General features: G+C 48.1%; 1 protein-coding gene across 3 annotated transcripts in view; it reads right to left on the bottom strand.

Annotated features, from left to right (window-relative positions):
* Positions 1 to 25,346, bottom strand: part of TECPR1 (tectonin beta-propeller repeat containing 1) — a 428,339-nt gene that overhangs the window by 158,167 nt on the left and 244,826 nt on the right. For all 3 annotated transcript variants that reach the window (XM_069210138.1, XM_069210137.1, XM_069210139.1), the window contains exon 15: positions 25,003 to 25,130. In XM_069210138.1, coding sequence (XP_069066239.1) covers positions 25,003 to 25,130 — 128 coding nt within the window. The remainder of the gene's footprint in view (positions 1 to 25,002; positions 25,131 to 25,346) is intronic.

Raw genomic sequence — 25,346 nt, 5'->3', positions numbered from 1 at the left:
CACCTGTAAACTGGGGCCTACGAAAAGTTCTCCGAGTAGGGGTAGTATAAAGGGCACCCATAGCTTTAGCTGTATGTATCTTTTTTCAGCTTTTCTATGGTGGTATCTACTTCTGGGCCAAATAAGTGATGCTTATCAAAAGGCATATTTAACACTGCCTGTTGTATTTCTGGTTTCAAGCCTGAAGTTCTTAACCATGTGCGCCTTCTAATAATCACAGTCGTATTAATACCCCTTGCTGCTGTGCCTGCTGCATCTATTGCAGATTTAATTTGATTATTAGAGACAGCCTGCCCCTCTGTTACTATCTGCTGTGTCCATTTCTGGTGTTCTGGTGGAAGGTACTGTAAGAACTCCTGCAACTCATCTCAATGAGCTTAGTCATATCTAGCTAACAGTGCTTGAGAATTTGAAATCCTCCAGTGATTAGCAGCTTTAGTTGCTACCCTTTTCCCAGCTGTGTCAATTTTACAACTCTCTTTGTCTGCGGATGAGAATCCCCTTTGGATTGGCTATTTGCCCTTTCCCTTGCTGCACTGACAACTATAGACCCAGGTTGTAATTGGGCTCTAATAAAAAGTGGATCTGAAGGTGCAGGTTTATACTTTTTGTCTACCCTTGGTGTGATGATTCTAGATTTCTCTGGCTCTTTGAAGATGTCCTCTGCATGTTTAAGCATGCCTGGGAGCACAGGTAGACATTGATAGTCTTTGTGAACAGATGTTAATGTATTAAATAAGAAGTCATCCTCAACGGGATCTGTATGCAACTGCACGTTGTGATATGCAGCTGCCCTAGCTATCACCTGATTGTATGCAGTGGTATCCTCCGGTGGAGATGGCCTAGCAGGGTATAAATCAGGATCATTAGAAGGTATGGGATCTGAATCACATAAGCGCCATGGACCTATATCCTGATGAGTATTATCTAAATCATCCCCATGTGTTGAGATGGGGGTTGTGGAGAAAATTGTGTAGGTGAAGGTGGTGGTGGTGGAGTATCTGGTGGTGGAGAAGCAGGAAGTAAAGGAGAATGTGGTGACGGCTGTTGTAGTGCCTTTGGTTTCTCCTTTTGCTTAAATATTTTAAAAGGTGGAGGCCCAGCTTCTACAGTCTCTTTAAAAGTCAATTTTCTGAATATGTGACAGAACAACTGTAGGAAAGTACCATCTTGCCTGGCATGTTACCCCCATATTTCACTGTACATAGGTTGTTTTAGTCTATGTGTCACTGGGACCCTGCCAGGCAGGGCCCCAGTGCTCATATGTATGTGCCCTGTATGTGTTCCCTATGTGATGACTAACTGTCTCACTGAGGCTCTGCTAACCAGAACCTCAGTGGTTATGCTCTCTCTGCTTTCCAAACTGTCACTAACAGGCTAGTGACCAATTTCACCAATTTACATTGGCATACTGTGTAGGAGGCTGGACTGGCTTGTAGTGAGAACCAAGGGGTACTTGCACCTTGCACCAGGCCCAGTTATACCTTATTAGTGTATAGGGTGTCTAGCAGCTTAGGCTGATAGATAATGGTAGCTTAGCAGAGCAGCTTAGGCTGAACTAGGAGACGTGTGAAGCTACTACAGTACCACTTAGTGTCATATGCACAATATCATAAGAAAACACAATACACAGTTATACTAAAAATAAAGGTACTTTATTTTTATGACAAGATGCCAAAGTATCTTAGAGTGTACCCTCAGTGAGAGGATAGGAAATATACACAAGATATATATACACAATAGCAAAAATATGCAGTATAGAAAACAGTGCAAACAATGTATAGTTACAATAGGATGCAATGGGGAAACATAGGGATAGGGGCAACACAAACCATATACTCCAAAAGTGGAATGCGAACCACGAATGGACCCCAAACCTATGTGACCTTGTAGAGGGTCGCTGGGACTATTAGAAAATAGTGAGAGTTAGAAAAATAACCCTCCCCAAGACCCTGAAAAGTGAGTGCAAAGTGCACTAAAGTTCCCCTAAGGACAAAGAAGTCGTGTTAGAGGAATAATGCAGGAAAGACACAAACCAGCAATGCAACAACTGTGGATTTCCAATCTAGGATACCTGTGGAACAAGGGGACCAAGTCCAAAAGTCACAAGCAAGTCGGAGATGGGCAGATGCCCAGGAAATGCCAGCTGCGGGTGCAAAGAAGCTTCGACTGGACAGAAGAAGCTGAGGTTTCTGCAGGAACGAAAAGGGCTAGAGACTTCCCCTTTGGTGGACGGATCCCTCTCGCCTTGGAGAGTCGTGCAGAAGTGTTTTCCCGCTGAAAGAACGCCAACAAGCCTTGCTAGCTGCAAATCGTGCGTTTGGCGTTTTTGGACGCTGCTGGGGCCCAGGAGGGACCAGGAGGTCGCAAATTGGACCTGAAGAGAGAGGGGACGTCGAGCAAGACAAAGAGCCCTCACTGAAGCAGGTAGCACCCGGAGAAGTGCCAGAAACAGGCACTACGAGGATGCGTGAAACAGTGCTCGCCGAAGTTGCACAAAGGAGTCCCACGTCGCCGGAGACCAACTTAGAAAGTCGTGCAATGCAGGTTAGAGTGCCGTGGACCCAGGCTTGGCTGTGCACAAAGGATTTCCGCCGGAAGTGCCCAGGGGCCGGAGTAGCTGCAAAGTCGCGGTTCCCAGCAATGCAGCCCAGCGAGGTGAGGCAAGGACTTACCTCCACCAAACTTGGGCTGAAGAGTCACTTGACTGTGGGGGTCACTTGGACAGAGTCGCTGGATTCGAGGGACCTCGCTCGTCGTGCTGAGAGGAGACCCAAGGGACCGGTGATGCAGCTTTTTGGTGCCTGCGGTTGCAGGGGGAAGATTCCGTCGACCCACGGGAGATTTCTTCGGAGCTTCTGGTGCAGAGAGGAGGCAGGCTACCCCCACAGCATGCACAAGCAGGAAAACAGTCGAGAAGGCGGCAGGATCAGCGTTACAGAGTTGCAGTAGTCATCTTTGCTACTATGTTGCAGGTTTGCAGGCTTCCAGCGCGGTCAGCAGTCGTTTCCTTATCAGAAGGTGAAGAGAGAGATGCAGAGGAACTCGGCTGAGCTCATGCATTCGTTATCTAAAGTTTCCCCAGAGACAGAGACCCTAAATAGCCAGAAAAGAGGGTTTGGCTACCTAGGAGAGAGGATAGGCTAGCAACACCTGAAGGAGCCTATCACAAGGAGTCTCTGACGTCACCTGGTGGCACTGGCCACTCAGAGCAGTCCAGTGTGCCAGCAGCACCTCTGTTTCCAAGATGGCAGAGGTCTGGAGCACACTGGAGGAGCTCTGGACACCTCCCAGGGGAGGTGCAGGTCAGGGGAGTGGTCACTCCCCTTTCCTTTGTCCAGTTTCGCGCCAGAGCAGGGGCTAAGGGGTCCCTGAACCGGTGTAGACTGGCTTATGCAGAATTGGGCACCTCTGTGCCCAACAAAGCATTTCCAGAGGCTGGGGGAGGCTACTCCTCCCCTGCCTTCACACCATTTTCCAAAGGGAGAGGGTGTCACACCCTCTCTCAGAGGAAGTTCTTTGTTCTGCCATCCTGGGCCAGGCCTGGCTGGACCCCAGGAGGGCAGCTGCCTGTCTGAGGGGTTGGCAGCAGCAGCAGCTTCAGTGAAACCCCAGGAAGGGCAGTTTGGCAGTACCAGGGTCTGTGCTACAGACCACTGGGATCATGGGATTGTGCCAACTATGCCAGGATGGCATAGAGGGGGCAATTCCATGATCATAGACATGTTACATGGCCATATTCGGAGTTACCATTGTGAAGCTACATATAGGTAGTGACCTATATGTAGTGAACGCGTGTAATGGTGTCCCCGCACTCACAAAGTTCAGGGAATTGGCTCTGAACAATGTGGGGGCACCTTGGCTAGTGCCAGGGTGCCCTCACACTAAGTAACTTTGCACCTAACCTTTACCAGGTAAAGGTTAGACATATAGGTGACTTATAAGTTACTTAAGTGCAGTGTAAAATGGCTGTGAAATAACATGGACGTTATTTCACTCAGGCTGCAGTGGCAGGCCTGTGTAAGGATTGTCAGAGCTCCCTATGGGTGGCAAAAGAAATGCTGCAGCCCATAGGGATCTCCTGGAACCCCAATACCCTGGGTACCTCAGTACCATATACTAGGGAATTATAAGGGTGTTCCAGTAAGCCAATGTAAATTGGTAAAAATGGTCACTAGCCTGTTAGTGACAATTTGGAAAGAAATGAGAGAGCATAACCACTGAGGTTCTGATTAGCAGAGCCTCAGTGAGACAGTTAGTCACTACACAGGTAACACATTCAGGCACACTTATGAGCACTGGGGCCCTGGGTTACCAGGGTCCCAGTGACACATACAACTAAAACACATATATACAGTGAAAAATGGGGGTAACATGCCAGGCAAGATGGTACTTTCCTACACAACCCCCCCCAAACGAAGGACAATAAGACTAGCCATGACCTGATGAGTCTTCATTGTCTAAGTGGAAATATCTGGAGAGTCCATCTGCATTGGAGTGGCTACTCCCAGGTCTATGTTCCACTGTATAGTCCATTCCCTGTAGGGATATGGACCACCTCAACAATTTAGGATTTTCACCTTTCATTTGTTTTAGCCAAAGTAGAGGTTTGTGGTCTGTCTGAACAATGAAGTGAGTGCCAAACAGGTATGGCCTCAACTTCTTCAGAGCCCAGACCACAGCAAAGGCCTCCCTCTCAATGGCAGACCAACGCTTTTCTCTAGGGGTCAACCTTCTACTAATAAAAGCAACAGGTTGATCCTGGCCCTCAGAATTAAGTTGTGATAGGACTGCCCCTACTCCTAATTCAGATGCATCAGTTTGGACATAGAATTTTTTAGAGTAACAAGGGCTTTTCAGGACAGGTGCAGAGCACATGGCCTGCTTCAGCTCCTCAAAAGCTTTCTGACAGCTTGCTGTCCATAATACCTTTTTAGGCATTTTCTTGGATGTGAGGTCATTAAGAGGGGCTGCAATGGAGCCATAGTTCTTAATGAACCTCCTGTAATACCCAGTGAGGCCTAGGAAGGCTCTCACCTGAGTCTGAGTGGTAGGGGGAACCCAATCAATAATAGTTTGGATTTTCCCCTGAAGTGGTGCAATCTGTTCCCCACCAACAAGGTGTCCCAGATAAACCACCTTACCCTGCCCTATCTGGCACTTTGAAGCCTTGATAGTGAGGCCTGCCTTTTGCAGGGCCTCCAAAACTTTCCATAGGTGGACCAGGTGATCATCCCAGCTGGAGCTAAAGACAGCTATATCGTCCAAATATGCTGCACTGAAAGCTTCCAGCCCTTGCAGGACTGTGTTCACCAACCTCTGAAAAGTGGCAGGTGCATTTTTCAAACCAAAAGGCATTACAGTAAACTGGTAATGTCCTCCAATGGTAGAAAATGCAGTCTTAGATTTAGCATCTTCTGATAATTTGATCTGCCAATACCCTGCAGTCAAATCAAAAGTGCTTAGATACTTGGCAGATGCCAGTGTATCTATAAGCTCATCTGCCCTGGGTATAGGGTGAGCATCAGTTTTGGTTACCAAGTTGAGACCTCTATAGTCTACACAAAACCGCATTTCCTTCTTTCCATCTTTAGAATTGGGTTTTGGTACCAGTACCACAGGAGAAGCCCATGGACTGTCAGAGTGCTCAACCACTCCTAGTTCCAACATTTTCTGAACTTCTTGCTTTATGCAGTCCCTGACATGGTCAGGCTGCCTATAGATCTTACTTTTGACAGGTAAACTGTCTCCAGTATCTATAGTGTGCTCACACCAAGAAGTGGTGCCTGGCACAGTAGAGAAGAGTTCTGAAAATTGTCCTAGGAGATTTATGCAATGGTCTTTCTGCTCAGCAGTAAGACAATCTGCCAAAACTACACCTTCCACAAGAGCATCTTGTTCTGTGGAAGAGAAGAGATCAGGTAGAGGATCACTGTCTTCTTCCTGTCCCTCATCAGTTGCCATGAGCAGGGTGAGATCAGCCCTGTCATAGTAGGGTTTCAGGCGGTTGACATGGAGCACCCTAAGGGGACTCCTGGCAGTGCCTAAGTCAACCAAGTAGGTGACTTCACCCTTCTTTTCAACAATTGTGTGGGGTCCACTCCATTTATCTTGGAGTGCTCTTGGGGCCACAGGCTCCAAGACCCACACTTTCTGCCCTGGTTGGTACTGAACCAAAACAGCCTTCTGATCATGCCATTGCTTCTGGAGCTCTTGGCTGGCCTGAAGGTTTTTACTGGCCTTTTTCATGTACTCAGCCATCCTTGATCTGAGGCCAAGTACATAATCCACAATATCCTGCTTAGGAGCTTTTAAAGGTTGTTCCCAACCCTCCTTTACAAGTGTGAGTGGACCCCTAACAGGGTGTCCAAAAAGAAGTTCAAAGGGGCTGAAGCCCACTCCTTTCTGGGGTACCTCCCTGTAGGCAAAAAGGAGGCATGGTAGAAGGATATCCCATCTCCTGCGGAGTTTTTCAGGGAGTCCCATAATCATGCCTTTGAGAGTTTTATTAAATCTCTCCACCAGTCCATTTGTTTGTGGATGATAGGGTGTTGTGAACTTGTACGTTACACCACACTCCTTCCACATGGCCTTTAAGTATGCAGACATGAAATTGCTTCCTCTGTCTGATACTACTTCCTTTGGGAAGCCCACCCTGGAAAATATTCCCAGGAGGGCCTTTGCCACTGCAGGAGCTGTAGTGGTCCTTAAAGGAATTGCTTCAGGGTATCTTGTGGCATGGTCCACTACCACCAAGATAAACCTATTGCCTGAAGCAGTAGGAGGGTCAAGGGGGCCAACTATGTCAACCCCTACCCTTTCAAAGGGAACCCCAACCACAGGCAGTGGGATAAGGGGTGCCTTTGGGGTGCCACCTGTCTTGCCACTGGCTTGACAGGTTTCACAGGACTTACAAAATTCCTTTGTGTCCTCAGACATCCTAGGCCAATGAAACAGGGGAACAAGCCTGTCCCAAGTTTTCATTTGCCCTAGGTGCCCAGCTAAGGGAATGTCATGTGCCAGTGTTAGGAGGAACTTTCGGTACTCCTGAGGAATCACTAATCTCCTGGCAGCTCCAGGTTTAGGATCCCTATGCTCAGTGTACAAGAGGTTGTCCTCCCAGTAAACTCTGTGAGAGTCACTGACATCCCCATTAGCCTGTTTGACAGCTTGCTGTCTGAGACCCTCTAATGTGGGACAGGTTTGCGGTGCCACACTCAGCTCCTCTCTGGCAGGCCCCCCTTCACCCAAAAGCTCAGCAGTGTCTGCTTCCAGCTCCTCTGGTGTAGGTTCTGCACAGGGAGGGAATTCTTCTTCCTCAGAAGTTGAATCCACTGTAGAGGGAGGGATAGTAGGAAGTGGTTTGCTTCTACTAGCCCTAGCTTTAGGGAGCACTTGGTCCATTGTTCCAGGATCCAAGCTTCCCTGTCCTTTTTGCTTTTTGGCCTGAGCCCTTGTCAAAGCAAAAATATGCCCTGGGATGCCCAGCATTGCTGCATGGGCCTCCAACTCCACATCTGACCAAGCTGATGTCTCCAAATCATTCCCTAATAGACAGTCTACAGGTAAATCTGAAGCTACCACAACTTTCTTTGGACCAGTTACCCCCCCCCCAGTTGAGATTTACAACAGCCATGGGGTGGCTTTGTGTTATGTTGTGAGCATCGGTTACTTGGTACTGGTGTCCAAGTATGTGTTGTTCAGGGTGCACCAGTTTCTCAATCACCATTGTGACACTGGCACCTGTGTCCCTGTAGGCCTGGACCTCAACACCATTTATTAGGGTTAGTTGCTTGTACTTCTCCAAGTTATGGGGGCAAGCAACCAAAGTGGCTAAATCAATAGCCCCTTCAGAGACTAAAGTAGCCTCTGTGGTCTCCCTAATCAGACCAACCCCAACTAAATTACCAAAAGTGAGCCCAGCTACTCCCTTGGATTGGCTATTAGTAGGTTTGCTCCCACCACTACTGCTATTAGTAGGGACACTAGGTGTAGCAGTAGGGGTTGTAGTGGTAGGAGCTGTGGTGCCTTTCTTTGGACAACTGGGATCTGTTGTCCAATGGCCTTTTATTTTACATAAATAGCACCATGGTTTCTTTTCCTTGTTCTGATTAAAGGAGGATTTGGACCCACCACCCCCACCAGAGTGTTTTTGTGGGCCTGATGAAGACTCATTTTTAGATTTGTCCCCACCCTTGTCAGAAGACTTACCATCCTTCTTTTTGTTGCCATCTTTGTCACCCCCTGTATGAACTTTTCTGTTCACTCTTGTTCTGACCCATTTGTCTGCCTTCTTTCCCAATTCTTGGGGAGAGGTCAGATCAGAGTCCACCAAGTACTGGTGCAACAAATCAGACACACAATTATTAAGAATATGCTCTCTCAGGATCAAGTTATACAGGCTGTCATAATCAGTAACTTTACTGCCATGTAACCACCCCTCCAGGGCCTTCACTGCCTGGTCAATGAAATCAACCCAGTCTTGTGAAGACTCCTTTTTGGTCTCTCTGAACTTTATCCTGTACTGTTCAGTGGTTAAGCCATAACCATCCAGGAGTGCATTCTTAAGAACTTGGAAATTATTAGCATCATTTTCTTTCACAGTAAGGAGCCTATCCCTACCTTTTCCACTAAATGATAGCCATAGGATAGCAGCCCACTGCCTTTGAGGGACATCCTGTACAACACAGGCCCTCTCAAGTGCAGCAAACCACTTGTTAATGTCATCCCCCTCCTTATAAGGGGGAACTATCTTGTGCAGATTCCTGGAATCATGCTCTTTTGCAGGATGACTATGGGGAATACTGCTGCTGCCACCATGGGTATCTAAACCCAACTTCTGTCTTTCCTTCTCTAATTCTAAAGACTGTCTATCCAAATCCAGCTGTTGCTTTTTAAGCTTCAGTCTGGTTTGTTCCACCCTCAACTTATTGAGTTCCCTCTCTAACATTCTGTCATCAGGGTTGGTGGGAGGGACATTTCTAGAAACAGAGCTATGATGGGAATGAACAGAAGGAGACCTGTCCCTTACAGAAGGCACCCTAACAGCTTGGTTTACAGAAACATTACTACCAGTATGGTGAGAATAAATGCTTTTGCTATGATGTGAGACAACACTATTTATTTGGTGTGGCTCATCATTATTACCATCTATGCTAGATTGTCTAGTAATGGGCAGGCTAGGAAGTTTCTTTCCTGAATCTTTTCCTGGGGGAGTCCCTGAATCAGATTGGGAACTATTAGGTACTTTTTCAACAGATGGGGCACCTATGGCCTTATCCTGTTCTCTAAGCATGTTAAATAACAGTTCCAAGGAAGGATTCTTCCCTACACTCAAACCTCTCTCTATACAGAGACTCCTTGCTCTTTTCCAGCTAAGGTTGTCATATGCAAGTTTGGACAGATCAACACTTTGGCCTGTGCCAGACATTTTTTAGAGAGAGTTAAAGTGATAGAAAAAGAGAAAAAAGTTTTCAGAACTTTTTGGAAAGACAGAAAAAAACTTTTTAAACTTTTAAGAACTTTTTGAAAGTTTAGAAGTACTTTTCAGCACTTAGAAAAGAGTGAAAAGAGGAAATGCAAAACTTTTTGGCTATGTGTATATACACTGGCCTTGTTTTGTATATTTTTCTCTTATGAAAAGTACAATGACAAGAATGGTAAGTAGTCTCAAGCACTTATCCCACCACTGCACAACCAATGTAGGAGGCTGGACTGGCTTGTAGTGAGTACCAAGGGGTACTTGCACCTTGCACCAGGCCCAGTTATCCCTTATTAGTGTATAGGGTGTCTAGCAGCTTAGGCTGATAGATAATGGTAGCTTAGCAGAGCAGCTTAGGCTGAACTAGGAGACGTGTGAAGCTACTACAGTACCACTTAGGCCCTGATTCTAACCCCGGCGGTCTTTGACCGCCGGGGCGAGGGTCGGCGGGAGCACCGCCGACAGACCGGCGGTGCCCCGCAGGGCATTCTGACCGCGGCGCTTTGGCCGCGGTCAGAAAGGGTAAACCGGCGGTCTCCCGCCGGTTTACCGCTGCCCTCAGAATCCCCCATGGCGGCGCAGCTTGCTGCGCCGCCATGGGGGATTCTGACCCCCCCTACCGCCATCCTGTTCATGGCGGGAAAGCCGCCATGAACAGGATGGCGGTAGGGGGGGTCGCGGGGCCCCTGGGGGCCCCTGCCGTGCCCATGCCAATGGCATGGGCACGGCAGGGGCCCCCGTAAGAGGGCCCCGCAAGGTATTTCAGTGTCTGCCTTGCAGACACTGAAATACGCGACGGGTGCTACTGCACCCGTCGCACCTTCCCACTCCGCCGGCTCGATTACGAGCCGGCATCCTCGTGGGAAGGGAGTTTTTCCCTGGGCTGGCGGGCGGTCTTTTGGAGACCGCCCGCCAGCCCAGGGAAAAACTGATAATACCCTCCGCGGTCTTCTGACCGCGGAGCGGTATTATGGGGGCGGAATTCTGGCGGGCGGAGGTACTTTATTTTTATGACAATATGCCAAAGTATCTTAGAGTGTACCCTCAGTGAGAGGATAGGAAATATACACAAGATATATATACACAATAGCAAAAATATGCAGTATAGTCTTAGAAAACAGTGCAAACAATGTATAGTTACAATAGGATGCAATGGGGAAACATAGGGATAGGGGCAACACAAACCATATACTCCAAAAGTGGAATGCGAACCACGAATGGACCCCAAACCTATGTGACCTTGTAGAGGGTCGCTGGGACTATTAGAAAATAGTGAGAGTTAGAAAAATAACCCTCCCCAAAACCCTGAAAAGTGAGTGCAAAGTGCACTAAAGTTCCCCTAAGGACAAAGAAGTCGTGTTAGAGGAATAATGCAGGAAAGACACAAACCAGCAATGCAACAACTGTGGATTTCCAATCTAGGGTACCTGTGGAACAAGGGGACCAAGTCCAAAAGTCACAAGCAAGTCGGAGATAGGCAGATGCCCAGGAAATGCCAGCTGCGGGTGCAAAGAAGCTTCGACTGGACAGAAGAAGCTGAGGTTTCTGCAGGAACGAAAAGGGCTAGAGACTTCCCCTTTGGTGGACGGATCCCTCTCGCCTTGGAGAGTCGTGCAGAAGTGTTTTCCCGCTGAAAGAACGCCAACAAGCCTTGCTAGCTGCAAATCGTGCGTTTGGCGTTTTTGGACGCTGCTGGGGCCCAGGAGGGACCAGGAGGTCGCAAATTGGACCTGAAGAGAGAGGGGACGTCGAGCAAGACAAAGAGCCCTCACTGAAGCAGGTAGCACCCGGAGAAGTGCCAGAAACAGGCACTACGAGGATGCGTGAAATGGTGCTCGCCGAAGTTGCACAAAGGAGTCCCACGTCGCCGGAGACCAACTTAGAAAGTCGTGCAATGCAGGTTAGAGTGCCGTGGACCCAGGCTTGGCTGTGCACAAAGGATTTCCGCCGGAAGTGCCCAGGGGCCGGAGTAGCTGCAAATTCGCGGTTCCCAGCAATGCAGCCCAGCGAGGTGAGGCAAGGACTTACCTCCACCAAACTTGGGCTGAAGAGTCACTGGACTGTGGGGGTCACTTGGACAGAGTCGCTGGATTCGAGGGACCTCGCTCGTCGTGCTGAGAGGAGACCCAAGGGACCGGTGATGCAGCTTTTTGGTGCCTGCGGTTGCAGGGGGAAGATTCCGTCGACCCACAGGAGATTTCTTCGGAGCTTCTGGTGCAGAGAGGAGGCAGGCTACCCCCACAGCATGCACAAGCAGGAAAACAGTCGAGAAGGCGGCAGGATCAGCGTTACAGAGTTGCAGTAGTCGTCTTTGCTACTATGTTGCAGGTTTGCAGGCTTCCAGCGCGGTCAGCAGTCGTTTCCTTATCAGAAGGTGAAGAGAGAGATGCAGAGGAACTCGGCTGAGCTCATGCTTTCGTTATCTAAAGTTTCCCCAGAGACAGAGACCCTAAATAGCCAGAAAAGAGGGTTTGGCTACCTAGGAGAGAGGATAGGCTAGCAACACCTGAAGGAGCCTATCACAAGGAGTCTCTGACGTCACCTGGTGGCACTGGCCACTCAGAGCAGTCCAGTGTGCCAGCAGCACCTCTGTTTCCAAGATGGCAGAGGTCTGGAGCACACTGGAGGAGCTCTGGACACCTCCCAGGGGAGGTGCAGGTCAGGGGAGTGGTCACTCCCCTTTCCTTTGTCCAGTTTCGCGCCAGAGCAGGGGCTAAGGGGTCCCTGAACCGGTGTAGACTGGCTTATGCAGAATTGGGCACCTCTGTGCCCAACAAAGCATTTCCAGAGGCTGGGGGAGGCTACTCCTCCCCTGCCTTCACACCATTTTCCAAAGGGAGAGGGTGTCACACCCTCTCTCAGAGGAAGTTCTTTGTTCTGCCATCCTGGGCCAGGCCTGGCTGGACCCCAGGAGGGCAGCTGCCTGTCTGAGGGGTTGGCAGCAGCAGCAGCTGCAGTGAAACCCCAGGAAGGGCAGTTTGGCAGTACCAGGGTCTGTGCTACAGACCACTGGGATCATGGGATTGTGCCAACTATGCCAGGATGGCATAGAGGGGGCAATTCCATGATCATAGACATGTTACATGGCCATATTCGGAGTTACCATTGTGAAGCTACATATAGGTAGTGACCTATATGTAGTGCACGCGTGTAATGGTGTCCCCGCACTCACAAAGTTCAGGGAATTGGCTCTGAACAATGTGGGGGCACCTTGGCTAGTGCCAGGGTGCCCTCACACTAAGTAACTTTGCACCTAACCTTTACCAGGTAAAGGTTAGACATATAGGTGACTTATAAGTTACTTAAGTGCAGTGTAAAATGGCTGTGAAATAACGTGGACGTTATTTCACTCAGGCTGCAGTGGCAGGCCTGTGTAAGGATTGTCAGAGCTCCCTATGGGTGGCAAAAGAAATGCTGCAGCCCATAGGGATCTCCTGGAACCCCAATACCCTGGGTACCTCAGTACCATATACTAGGGAATTATAAGGGTGTTCCAGTAAGCCAATGTAAATTGGTAAAAATGGTCACTAGCCTGTTAGTGACAATTTGGAAAGAAATGAGAGAGCATAACCACTGAGGTTCTGATTAGCAGAGCCTCAGTGAGACAGTTAGTCACTACACAGGTAACACATTCAGGCACACTTATGAGCACTGGGGCCCTGGGTTACCAGGGTCCCAGTGACACATACAACTAAAACACATATATACAGTGAAAAATGGGGGTAACATGCCAGGCAAGATGGTACTTTCCTACATACTGGTACACCCATATAATTCCCTAGTATATGGTACTAAGGTACCCAGGGTATTGGGGTTCCAGGAGATCCCTATGGGCTGCAGCATTTCTTTTGCCACCCATAGGGAGATCTGACAATTCTTACACAGGCCTGCCAGTGCAGCCTGGGTGAAATAACGTCCAGGTTATTTCACAGCCATTTACCACTGCACTTAAGTAACTTATATGTCACCTATATGTCTAACCTTCACCTGGTGAAGGTTGGGTTCAAAGTTACTTAGTGTGTGGGCACCCTGGCACTAGCCAAGGTGCCCCCACATTGTTCAGGGCAAATTCCCCGGACTTTGTGAGTGCGGGGACACCATTACACGCGTGCATTATACATAGGTCATTACCTATGTATAGCGTCATAATGGTAACTCCGAACATGGCCATGTAACATGTCTAAGATCATGGAATTGTCACCCCAATGCCATTCTAGCATTGGGGAGACAATTCCATGATCCCCCGGGTCTCTAGCACAGAACCCAGGAACTACCAAACTGCCTTTCCGGGGTCTCCACTGCAGCTGCTGCTGCTGCCAACCCCTCAGACAAGTTTCTGCCCTCCTGGGGTCCAGGCAGCCCTGGTCCAGGAAGGCAGAACAATGGATTTCCTCTGTGAGAGGGTGTAAAACCCTCTTCCTTTGGAAATAGGTGTGAGGGCTGGGGAGGAGTAGCCTCCCCCAGCCTCTGGAAATGCTTTGATGGGCACAGATGCTGCCCATCTCTGCATAAGCCAGTCTACACTGGTTCAGGGATCTCCCAGCCCTGCTCTGGCGCGAAACTGGACAAAGGAAAGGGGAGTGACCACTCTCCTGACCTGCACCTCCCAGGGGAGGTGCCCAGAGCTCCTCCAGTGTGCCCCAGACCTCTGCCATCTTGGAAACAGAGGTGTTGCTGGCACACTGGACTGCTCTGAGTGGCCAGTGCCAGCAGGTGACGTCAGAGACTCCTTCTGATAGGCTCTTACCTCTCTTAGTAGCCTATCCTCCTTCCTAGGTAGCCAAACCTCCTTTTCTGGCTATTTAGGGTCTCTGCTTTGGGAATCTCACCAGATAATGAATGCAAGAGCTCACCAGAGTTCCTCTGCATCTCCCTCTTCACCTTCTGCCAAAGGATCGACCGCTGACTGCTCAGGACGCCTGCAAAACCGCAACAAAGTAGCAAGACGACTACTAGCAACCTTGTATCGCTTCATCCTGCTGGCTTTCTCGACTGTTTCCAGGTGGTGCATGCTCTGGGGGTAGCCTGCCTCCTTCTTGCACCAAGAGCTCTGAAGAAATCTCCCGTGGGTCGACGGAAACTTCCCCCTGCAACCACAAGCAACAAAAGACTGCATCACCGGTCCTCTGGGTCCCCTCTCAGAACGACGAGCGTGGTCCCTGGAACTCAGCAACTCTGTCCAAGTGACTGAGACCTGTATATGGTTTGTGTTGCCCCTATACCTATGTGCTCCTATTGCAATCTACTGTAACTTTACATTGCTTGCATTACTTCCTTTTGCTATTACTTGCATAATTTTGGTTTGTGTACATATATCTTGTGTATATTTCTCATCCTCATACTGAGGGTACTCACTGAGATAATTTTGGCATATTGTCATAAAAATAAAGTACCTTTATTTTTAGTTTATCTCTGTATTGTGTTTTCTTATGATATTGTGCATATGACGCCAGTGATATAGTAGGAGCTTTACATGTCTCCTAGTTCAGTCTAAGCTGCTTTGCCATAGCTACCTTCTATCAGCCTTAGCTGCTAGAAACACCTCTTCTACACTAATAAGGGATAACTGGACCTGGCACAAGGTGTAAGTACCTCTGGTACCCACTACAAGCCAGGCCAGCCTCCTACATCGGTTGTGCAGCGGTGAGATAAGTACTTGTAACTACTTACCACTTTGTCATTGTGTACTTTTCATAAGAGAATAATATACAAAACAAGTTCAGTGTATGTACACCTAACTAAAAAGTTTTTCTTTTCTTCTCTTACACTTTCTACTAAGTGCTGAAAAGTACTCCTAAACTTCTAAAATTTTCCAAAACGTTTTTAAAAGTTTTTTTTTCTCTGTTCTTTAAAAAGTCCTGAAACTTTTTCTCTCTTCGCACTGTCTCTAAACCTTCTTCTATCATGTCTGATGTAGGAACTGCTCTTAAAATGGTCAATACTACCTATGACAATTTAAATTTCAAGAGCCTAAGGAGTCTCTGCATTGATAGAGGTTTAGTGATAGGAAAGAACCCTTCAAGAGAATTTCTATTTAACATGCTCATTGAGAATGTAAGTCCCTAGCAGGCACTTCAACTGAGAAGTTAGTAGATAGCTCCCATTCTGACTCAGGGGAACCCCTTGAGGGAGGTATTGACGGTTATATTCCAAATCTGCACCTCAGCACACCACAGAGCAATGCTGGTAGTAATAGAAGCTCCCATCATAGTAGGGATGTTTTTATTCCTGGAGGCCAGGTTGTTAGAGTCCAATCTGTTAGGGACAGATCTCCCTCTGTTGTTTCTAATTTGTCCTCACTGTCCAAACATTCCCAACCCACCCACCCTGAAGACAACATGTTAGAAAGGGAACTCAAAAGGTTGAGAGTGGAAGAGACCAGACTGAAGCTTAAACAGCAACAGCTGGCTCTAGACAGGGAATCCCTAGACCTGGAGAAGGAGAGACAGAGATTGGGGTTTGGACCCCATGGTGGCAGCAGCAGTATTCCTGATAGTAATCCAGTTAGAGAGCATGATTCCAGGAATCTGCACAAGATAGTTCCCCTTTACAAGGAGGAGGATGACATCAACAAGTGGTTTGCTGCACTTGAGGCGGCCTGTATGGTACAGGGGGTCCCTCAAAGGCAGTGGGCTGCAATATTGTGGGTATCTTTCAATGGAAAGGGTAGGGATAGGCTCCTTACTGTTAGAGAAAGTGATGCTAACAATTTTGCAGTTTTGAAGGATGCACTCTTGGATGGATTTGGCTTAACCATTGAACAATACAGGATTAAGTTCAGAGACACCAGAAAAGAGTCCTCACAAGACTGGATAGACTTTGTTGACATTTCAGCGAAGGCCTTGGAGGGGTGTTTACGTGGCAGTAACATTTCTGACTATGAAAGCCTGTATAATCTTATTCTGAGAGAGCATATTCTGAATAACTGTGTCTGACTTGTTACAATAATATCTAGTGGACTCAGATCTGACCTCTCCCCAAGAATTGGGAAAGAAGGCAGACAAATGGGTCATAACAAGAGTGAACAGAAAAGTTCATACAGGGGGTGACAAGGATGGCAAGAAGAAGGCTGGTGAGTCTTCTGACAAGGGTGGGGACAAATCTAATAATGAGTCTTCTTCAGGCCCACAAAAATCCTCTGGTGGGGGCGGTGGATCCAAATCCTCTTCAAATCAAGTTAAAAAGCTGTGGTGTTATTTGTGTAAAGTCAAAAGCCATTGGACAACTGATGCCAGTTGTCCAAAGAAAAACACCAAACCTCCCACTACCACAACCCCTACTGCAAACTCTAGTGCCCCTAGTAATAGCAGTGGTGGTGGGAGCAAACCTACTAATAGCCAATCCAAGGGAGTAGCTGGGCTCACTTTTGGTAATTTAGTTGGAGTTGGTCTTGTTAGGGAGACCACAGAGGCTGTGTTAGTCTCTGAAGGTGCCATTGATTTGGCCACCTTAGTTGCTTGTCCCCTTAATATGGATACGTACAAGCAACTTCCCCTAATACATGGTGTTGAAGTTCAGGCCTACAGGGACACAGGTGCCAGTGTAACCATGGTGATAGAGAAACTGGTACACCCTGACCAACACCTACTTGGTCACAAGTGACAAGACGCTCATAACAACACTCTTAGCCACCCCATGGCTGTTGGGAATCTCAACTGGGGGGGGGGGGGGTTACTGGTCCAAAGAAAGTTGTGGTTGCTTCAGATTTACCTGTAGACTGTCTACTAGGAAATGATTTAGAGACATCAGCATGGGCAGAAGTGGAGTTGGAGGCTCATGCAGCAATGCTGGGCATATTTTTGCTTTGACAAGGGCTCAGGCCAAAAAGCAAAAAGGACAGGGTGACTTGGATCCTGGAACAATGGACCAAGGGCTCCCTAAAGCTAGGGGTAGCAAGGGTAAATCCCTACCCACTATCCCTCCCTCTACAGATGATTCTCCTTCTGAGGAAGAAGAATTTCCTCCCTGTGCAGAACCTTCACCAGATGAGCTGGCAGCAGACACTGCTGAGCTTTGGGGTGGATGGGGGCATGCCAGGGAAGAGCTGAGTGTGGCACAGCAATCCTGTCCCACATTAGAGGGTCTCAGACAGCAAGCTGTCAAACAGCAAAATGGGGATGTCAGTGACTCACATAGAGTTTACTGGGAGGACAACCTCTTATACACAGAGGCAAGGGACCCAAAACCTAGAGCAGCCAGGAGATTGGTCATTCCCCTGCAGTACAGAGAGTTCCTCCTAACTCTGGCACATGACATTCCTTTGGCTGGGCATTTGGGCCAGATCAAAACATGGGAAAGGCTTGTCCCCCAGTTTCACTGGCCTAGGATGTCAGAGGACACAAAAGATTTTTGTAAGACTTGCGTGACCTGCCAAGCCAGTGGCAAGACTGGTGGCACACCAAAGGCTCCCCTTATTCCACTACCTGTGGTTGGGGTCCCCTTTGAAAGGGTAGGGGTTGACATAGTTGGCCCCCTTGACCCTCCTTCTGCTTCAGGCAATAGGTTTATCTTGGTGGTTGTGGACAACGCCACAAGATATCCTGAAGCAATTCCTCTAAGGACCACTACAGCACCTGCAGTGGCAAAAGCCCTCCTGGGAATCTTTTCCAGGGTGGGTTTTCCAAAAGAGGTTGTATCAGACAGGGGTAGCAACTTTATGTATGCATACTTGAAGGCTATGTGGAAGGAATGTGGTGTAACATTCAAATTCACCACACCTTATCATCCACAGACTAATGGACTGGTAGAGAGGTTTAATAAAACTCTCAAAGGAATGATAATGGGACTTCCTGAAAACTCAGGAGGAGATGGGATGTCCTGTTACCTTGCCTCCTTTTTGCTTACAGGGAGGTACCCCAGAAAGGAGTGGGCTTCAGCCCCTTTGAACACCTATTTGGGCACCCTGTAAGAGGTCCACTAACACTTGTGAAGGAGGGTTGGGAACAACCTTTAAAAGCTATCAAACAGGATATAGTGGACTATGTACTTGGCCTAAGATCCAGAATGGCTGAGTACATGAAAAAGGCCAGTAAAAACCTTCAGGCCAGCCAAGAGCTCCAAAAGCAATGGCATGACTAGAAGGCTGTTCTGATTCAGTACCAACCAGGACAGAAGGTGTGGGTATTGGAGCCTGTGGCCCCAAGAGCACTCCAAGACAAATAGAGTGAACCCCATCTAATTGTTGAAAAGAAGGGCGAGGTCACCTACTTGGTTGACCTGGGCACTGCCAGGAGTCCCCTTAGGGTGATTCATGTCAACCGCCTAAAACCCTACTATGACAGGGCTGATCTCACCCTGCTTATGGCAACAGATGAAGGACAGGAAGAAGAGAGTGACCCTCTCCCTGATCTCTTCTCTTCCACTGAAGATGATGCTTTGGTGGAGGGAGTAGTTTTAGCAAACTGTCTTACTGCAGAACAGAAAGACAACTGCATAAATCTCCTTGGACAGTTTTCTGAACTCTTTTCAACTGTGCCAGGCACCACATCTTGGTGTGAACACACAACTGATACTGGAGACAGCTTGCCTGTCAAAAGTAAAATCTATAGGCAGCCTGACCATGTCAGGGACTGCATAAAGCAAGAAGTTCAGAAAATGCTTGATCTAGGAGTGGTTGAACATTCTGAAAGCCCCTGTGCCTCTCCTGTGGTGCTTGTACCAAAGCCTCACTCAAAAGATGGAAAAAGGGAGATGTGGTTTTGTGTAGATTACAGAGGTCTCAACCAGGTAACAAAAACCGATGCTCACCCTATACCCAGGGCAGATGAGCTCATAGATACACTGGCATCTGCCAAGTATCTAAGCACCTTTGATTTGACTGCAGGGTATTGGCAGATCAAATTGGCAGAGGATGCTAAACCTAAAACTGCATTTTTAACTATAGGAGGGCACTACCAATTTACAGTGATGCCCTTTGGTTTGAAAAATGCCACTTTTCAGAGGTTGGTGAATACATTCCTGCAAGGGTTGGAGGCTTTTAGTGCAGCATATCTAGATGATATAGCTGTCTTTAGCTCCACCTGGGATGATCACCTGGTCCACCTGTAGAAAGTTTTGGAGGCCCTGCAAAAGGCAGGCCTCACTATCAAGGCTTCAAAGTGCCAGATAGGGCAGGGGAAAGTAGTTTATCTGGGACACCTGGTAGGTGGAGAACAGATTGCATCACTTCAGGGGAAAATCCAGACAATCAGGGATTGGGTTCCCCCTACAACACAGACCCAGGTGAGAGCCTTCGTAGGACTCACTGGGTATAACAGGAGATTCATTAAAAACTATGGCTCCATTGCAGCCCCACTTAATGATCTCACTAGCAAGAAGATGCCTAAAAAGGTATTGTGGACAGCTAGCTTTTGAGGAGCTCAAACAGGCCATGTGCACTGCACCTGTCCTAAAAAGCCCATGTTACTCCAAGAAATTCATGGTTCAAACTGATGCATCTGAATTAGGGGTAGGGGTAGGGGCAGTATTATCACAACTTAATTCTGAAGGCCAGGATCAACCAGTTGCGTTTATCAGCAGAAGGTTGACCCCTAGAGAAAAGCGTTGGTCTGCCATAGAGAGGGAAGCCTTTGCTGTGGTCTGGGCACTGAAGAGGTTGAGGCCATACCTGTTTGGCACTCACTTCATTGTTCAGATAGACCACAAACCTCTACTTTGGCTAAAACAAATGAAAGGTGAAATATATATATATATATATATATATATATCCCTACAGGGAATGGACTATACAGTGGAACATAGACCTGGGAGTACCCACTCCAATGCAGATGGACTCTCCAGATATTTCCACTTAGACAATGAAGACTCATCAGGTTATGGCTAGTCTTATTGTCCTTTGTTTGGGAGGGGGGGGGGGGGGGGGGTAGGAAAGTACCATCTTGCCTGGCATGTTACCCCCATATTTCACTGTATATATATGTTGTTTTAGTCTATGTGTCACTGTCGCCCTGCCTGGAAGTATGTGCCCTGTATGTGTTCCCTGTGTGATGACTAACTGTCTCACTAAGGCTCTGCTAACCAGAACCTTAGTGGTTATGCTCTCTCTGCTTTCCAAATAACAGGCTAGTGACCAATTTCACCAATTTACATTGGAATACTGGTACACCCATATAATTCCCTAGTATATGGTACTAAGCTACCCAGGGTATTGGGGTTCCAGGAGATCCCTATGGGCTGCAGCATTTCTTTTGCCACCCATAGGGAGATCTGACAATTCTTACACAGGCCTGCCAGTGCAGCCTGAGTGAAATTACGTTCACGTTATTTCACAGCCATTTACCACTGCACTTAAGTAACTTATAAGTCACCTATATGTCTAACCTTCACCTGGTAAAGGTTGGGTGCAAAGTTACTTAGTGTGTGGGCACCCTGGCACTAGCCAAGGTGCCCCCACATTGTTCAGGGCAAATTCCCCAGACTTTGTGAGTGCGGGCACACCATTACACGGGTGCACTATACATAGGTCACTACCTATGTATAGCGTCACAATGGTAACTCCGAACATGGCCATGTAACATGTCTAAGATCATGGAATTGTGACCCCAATGCCATGATCCCCCGGGTCTCTAGCACAGAACCCGGGTACTGCCAAACTGCCTTTCCGGAGTCTCCACTGCAGCTGCTGCTGCTGCTGCCAACCCCTCAGACAGGTTTCTGCCCTCCTGGGGTCCAGGCAGCCCTGGCCCAGGAAGGCAGAACAAAGGATTTCCTCTGAGAGAGGAAATAGGTGTGAAGGCTGGGGAAGAGTAGCCTCCCCCAGCCTCTGGAAATGCTTTGATGGGCACAGATGCTGCCCATTTCTGCATAAGCCAGTCTACACTGGTTCAGTGATCCCCCAGCCCTGCTCTGGTGCGAAACTGGACAAAGGAAAGGGTAATGACCACTTCCCTGACCTGCACCTCCCAGGGGAGGTGCCAGAGCTCCTCCAGTGTGCCCCAGACCTCTGCCATCTTGGAAACAGAGGTGTTGCTGGCACACTGGACTGCTCTGAGTGGCCAGTGCCAGCAGGTGATGTCAAAGACTCCTTCTGATAGGCTCTTACCTCTCTTAGTAGCCTATCCCCCTTCCTAGGTAGCTAAACCTCCTTTTCTGGCTATTTAGGGTCTCTGCTTTGGGAATCTCACCAGATAACGAATGCAAGAGCTCACCAGAGTTCCTCTGCATCTCCCTCTTTACCTTCTGCCAAAGGATTGACCGCTGACTGCTCAGGACGCCTGCAAAACCGCAACAAAGTAGCAAGATGACTACTAGCAACCTTTTATCGCTTCATCCTGCCGGCTTTCTCGACTGTTTCTAGGTGGTGCATGCTCTGGGGGTAGCCTGCCTCCTTCTTGCACCAGGAGCTCTGAAGAAATCTCCTGTGGGTCGACGGAATCTTCCCCCTGCAACCACAGGCAACAAAAGACTGCATCACCGGTCCTCTGGGTCCCCTCTCAGCACGACGAGCGTGGTCCCTGGAACTCAGCAACTCTGTCCAAGTGACTCCCACAGTCCAGTGACTCTTCAGTCCAAGTTTGGTGGAGGTAAGTCCTTGCCTCCCCACGCTAGACTGCATTGCTGGGTACTGTGTGATTTGCAGCTGCTCTGGCTCCTGTGCACTCTTCAAGGATTTCCTTTGTGCACAGCCAAGCCTGGGTCCCCGACACTCTAACCTGCAGCGCACAACCTTCTGAGTTGTCCTCCGGTGTCGTGGGACTCCCTTTTGTGACTTAGCGTGGATTCCGGTTCACTCTTATTCCAAGTGCCTGTTCAGGTACTTCTGCGGGTGCTGCCTGCTTCTGTGAGGGCTCCCTGACTTGCTGGGCACCCCCTCTGTCTCCTCATCCACGTGGCGACATCCTGGTCCCTCCTGGGCCACAGCAGCATCCAAAAACCCTAACAGCGACCCTTGCAGCTAGCAAGGCTTGTTTGCGGTCTTTCTGCGTGGGAATACCTCTGCAAGCTTCTTCACGACGTGGGACATCCATCCTCCAAAGGGGAAGTTCCTAGTACTCTTCGTTCTTGCAAAACACCAATCTTCCATCCAGTGGCAGCTTCCGTGCACCCTCAGCTGGTATTTCCTGGGCTCCATCCCACTCTCGACACTATTGCGACTCTTGGACTTGGTCCCCTTGTCTTACAGGTACTCAGGTCCAGAAATCCACTGTTGTTGCATTGCTGGTGTTGGTTTTCCTTGCAGAATCCCCCTATCACTTCTTCTTGTGGAGGAAACAAATATGCTTGCCACAGATGTTTAGACTTCTGGAATCTCTATCAGTTGGGACATGTGGGAGAGACTCAATATTATCGGAGGACAAAGCAGCCTGTACAACTAAACGTTGATGAGTAGGATGTCTTAGGAGACAAGTTAAATCACCAGGGGCAGGTCTGTGCCTGTGAGATATTGCCCGATCAACAGGGGCCCCTGTAACAGGCTTAGCCCAATCCCCCAACAAAATGTCACAAAGAGCTTCACTGTAAGGAAGCACTGGTTCAACCCCTGTTTGGCTTTGATGGAAGACATCAATTAGCTGAAGTTAATTCCACTGAAGGAAGTCATAGATCCAAAACTACAGCAACCCTTCTCAGCATGTCAGCAAGAGAGAAACTCACCTCCGTATCAAGGCTGGGGTAGGAGTAGCCTAAGGCTGGGGAAGAATCCAAGTCACTAACTGCAGCTAGATCAGCCAACTGTCTATGAAGCCGATGAAAATCTTAAATGGATTGTATACCCTCCAACTCTTCAGTAGCCTCTCTACCAAGTCCCTCAGAAGGATAAACATGAGGGTACTCCCCAGAATGTGGAGGGAGATCAGGGATAACCGTGAGTGGTGCCGTACTGACGTTGACCGGCGCCAAGAAGGCGATTCCTTAACGTCGATTTTGACTTCGGACGGGAGAGAGGAGTTTGACATCGATCGCCACCGCCAGCGGAGTTGCTGGAGTTGACTGACTGAATACAGGTGCTGAAGGTGGAAACCACGAAGGTCTGTGCACTGGCTCCGTAACAGAATGGTCAACTGAAGCTGGATATCTAATTGAAGCTGAGGGTGAACATGCCAGCTTGGACACAGTCAAGGCGTTTTGCACTTCTTTGGGGCTCACAGGCGCTCCAGAGGAAGGTGTTTTGCAAAAGATAGTGTGAAGGGAAATGTAACACTCACGTATCTAGTTTAGAGGCAGCCCAGCCCCTGGAAAAGCAGGAGACACGGGGTAGACATGGACCACGACTCCTCAACTGAGAAATGGTGGGAGGTCATACGCGGTGAAGTCGGCAACTTCTGCAACTTCAACCGGTTGCGTCACGACTTACCTCATGAAGTTGATGGAGAATGATCTTTAAGAGAATGACTCCTTGAATGGGTCCGAGAATGGACGTCAGTACTAGAAGGAGACTGTGGTCGACGGACATCTGAGACAGCTCCGACATCTGCGCCGCCAAAAACTTCATACGACACTCTTGCAGAACATTCGGTCGCCCAGGCACCATATACAAATCCAGCAGAGGTCTGTAGCCAACATTTGTCATCCACGGAACCCACAGGGTTTGAACCCCAAAGACATGGACAGGAGAAAGCACACTGTTGTGTCAACCAAAATGTCAAAGTATGCCAAAAACAGCCTGACCAACTGTTACCGGATCCATGTTGCAAGCGCGGAAAAGAAGGAACTGACATTGGCACTTCAGTGAGGGGGTTATATGGACTCCGTTGACGTCACATCCAGGGGACAGCCTCGATACGGAGTCGTGTGACGCCCTCTTCCCCAAAGCGAAGACGTGCTATGGGAAAAATGTTTTCAGATCCAGTCTCACACTTGGGGAAGATTCTAAAGTAAGGAATCTGTGGCTAGATGTCTCTGACAGATCTGCTTTTCTAGAAATAGCTCACTCTGACAATGACCCTTCTCTACTGTACAGTGAAATGAACTTCAAGTTTTCATTTGTTACTGCAATATTTTATCTGCTTAGTATCTTTTGTATTATTACTATACTTTCATTTATTATAGGTTTTTAACATTCTAGGATGTCATTTCCTGGAATGTCACAAGTGTCAAAGCTCATGAGTGGTCACTTTCACTCACGAAAGGGCAGGTGAAAAAGTGTATGCTGTCACTTCTGTAACCCCTGGCATTTTGATGAACTGACATCCAAGTATTAGACCAAAAGGCCATGTGGGCAGGACAAGCAAGTTTCTTATTAAACGATGACAGCAGTGCCATAATAAAAGTAGTCTGGTAGACATACTTAAGATACTACTCATGGAAATCAGATATATTAGAAAAAGTGTCTGTCATCCAAACTAGAACACAGCATGAGTCACTGATCTATTGTACCATTTTGGATGTGTCTTGACAAATTAAAAAAAAAGAATCAGACCATACCCCCATTCAGATACACCTCATTAATATTTGCAAATTTAATTGAATTCGAGTACTGATGTGATAAGTTCATAGAGAAGAAGCAAAGGCATAAACTAGATTTTGCTAACAAAACATAAGTGTCTTGCTTTTACCAACAAAATGTAATCCTGTGTTATGCTTACCTTGGAGGAAACCTCCTCCATAGCCACCAGTATAAACCCAAGGTGTGTGGTCATATCCGATACCCCACACTACTCCCTGGCTACCACATTCTACAATTCGGAGGTGTCCCCCGACCTGACGCCAGAACCTGGAAATGGAGAAATATACATGTCCTTGTCAGCAAAATGTCTTTCAAAGATAACAACAACATTAAAAACGATTTCTATTGTACATACCAGCAACTGTATTGTCTTGAGGTGAGCGGATAAAACATGGTACTTTTACCTAACAACGTGGATTTAATTTGATCAGCCACGGAATAATGAAAACACTTGGACACTGCTCGGTTGAACCTGTGTCCTTC

The sequence above is a fragment of the Pleurodeles waltl genome, chromosome 10 (genome assembly GCF_031143425.1).
Source record: "Pleurodeles waltl isolate 20211129_DDA chromosome 10, aPleWal1.hap1.20221129, whole genome shotgun sequence".
NCBI lineage: Eukaryota > Metazoa > Chordata > Amphibia > Caudata > Salamandridae > Pleurodeles > Pleurodeles waltl.
The sequence above is the reverse complement of the archived record's forward strand: the minus strand, read 5'-3'. Positions and strand labels throughout refer to the sequence as shown.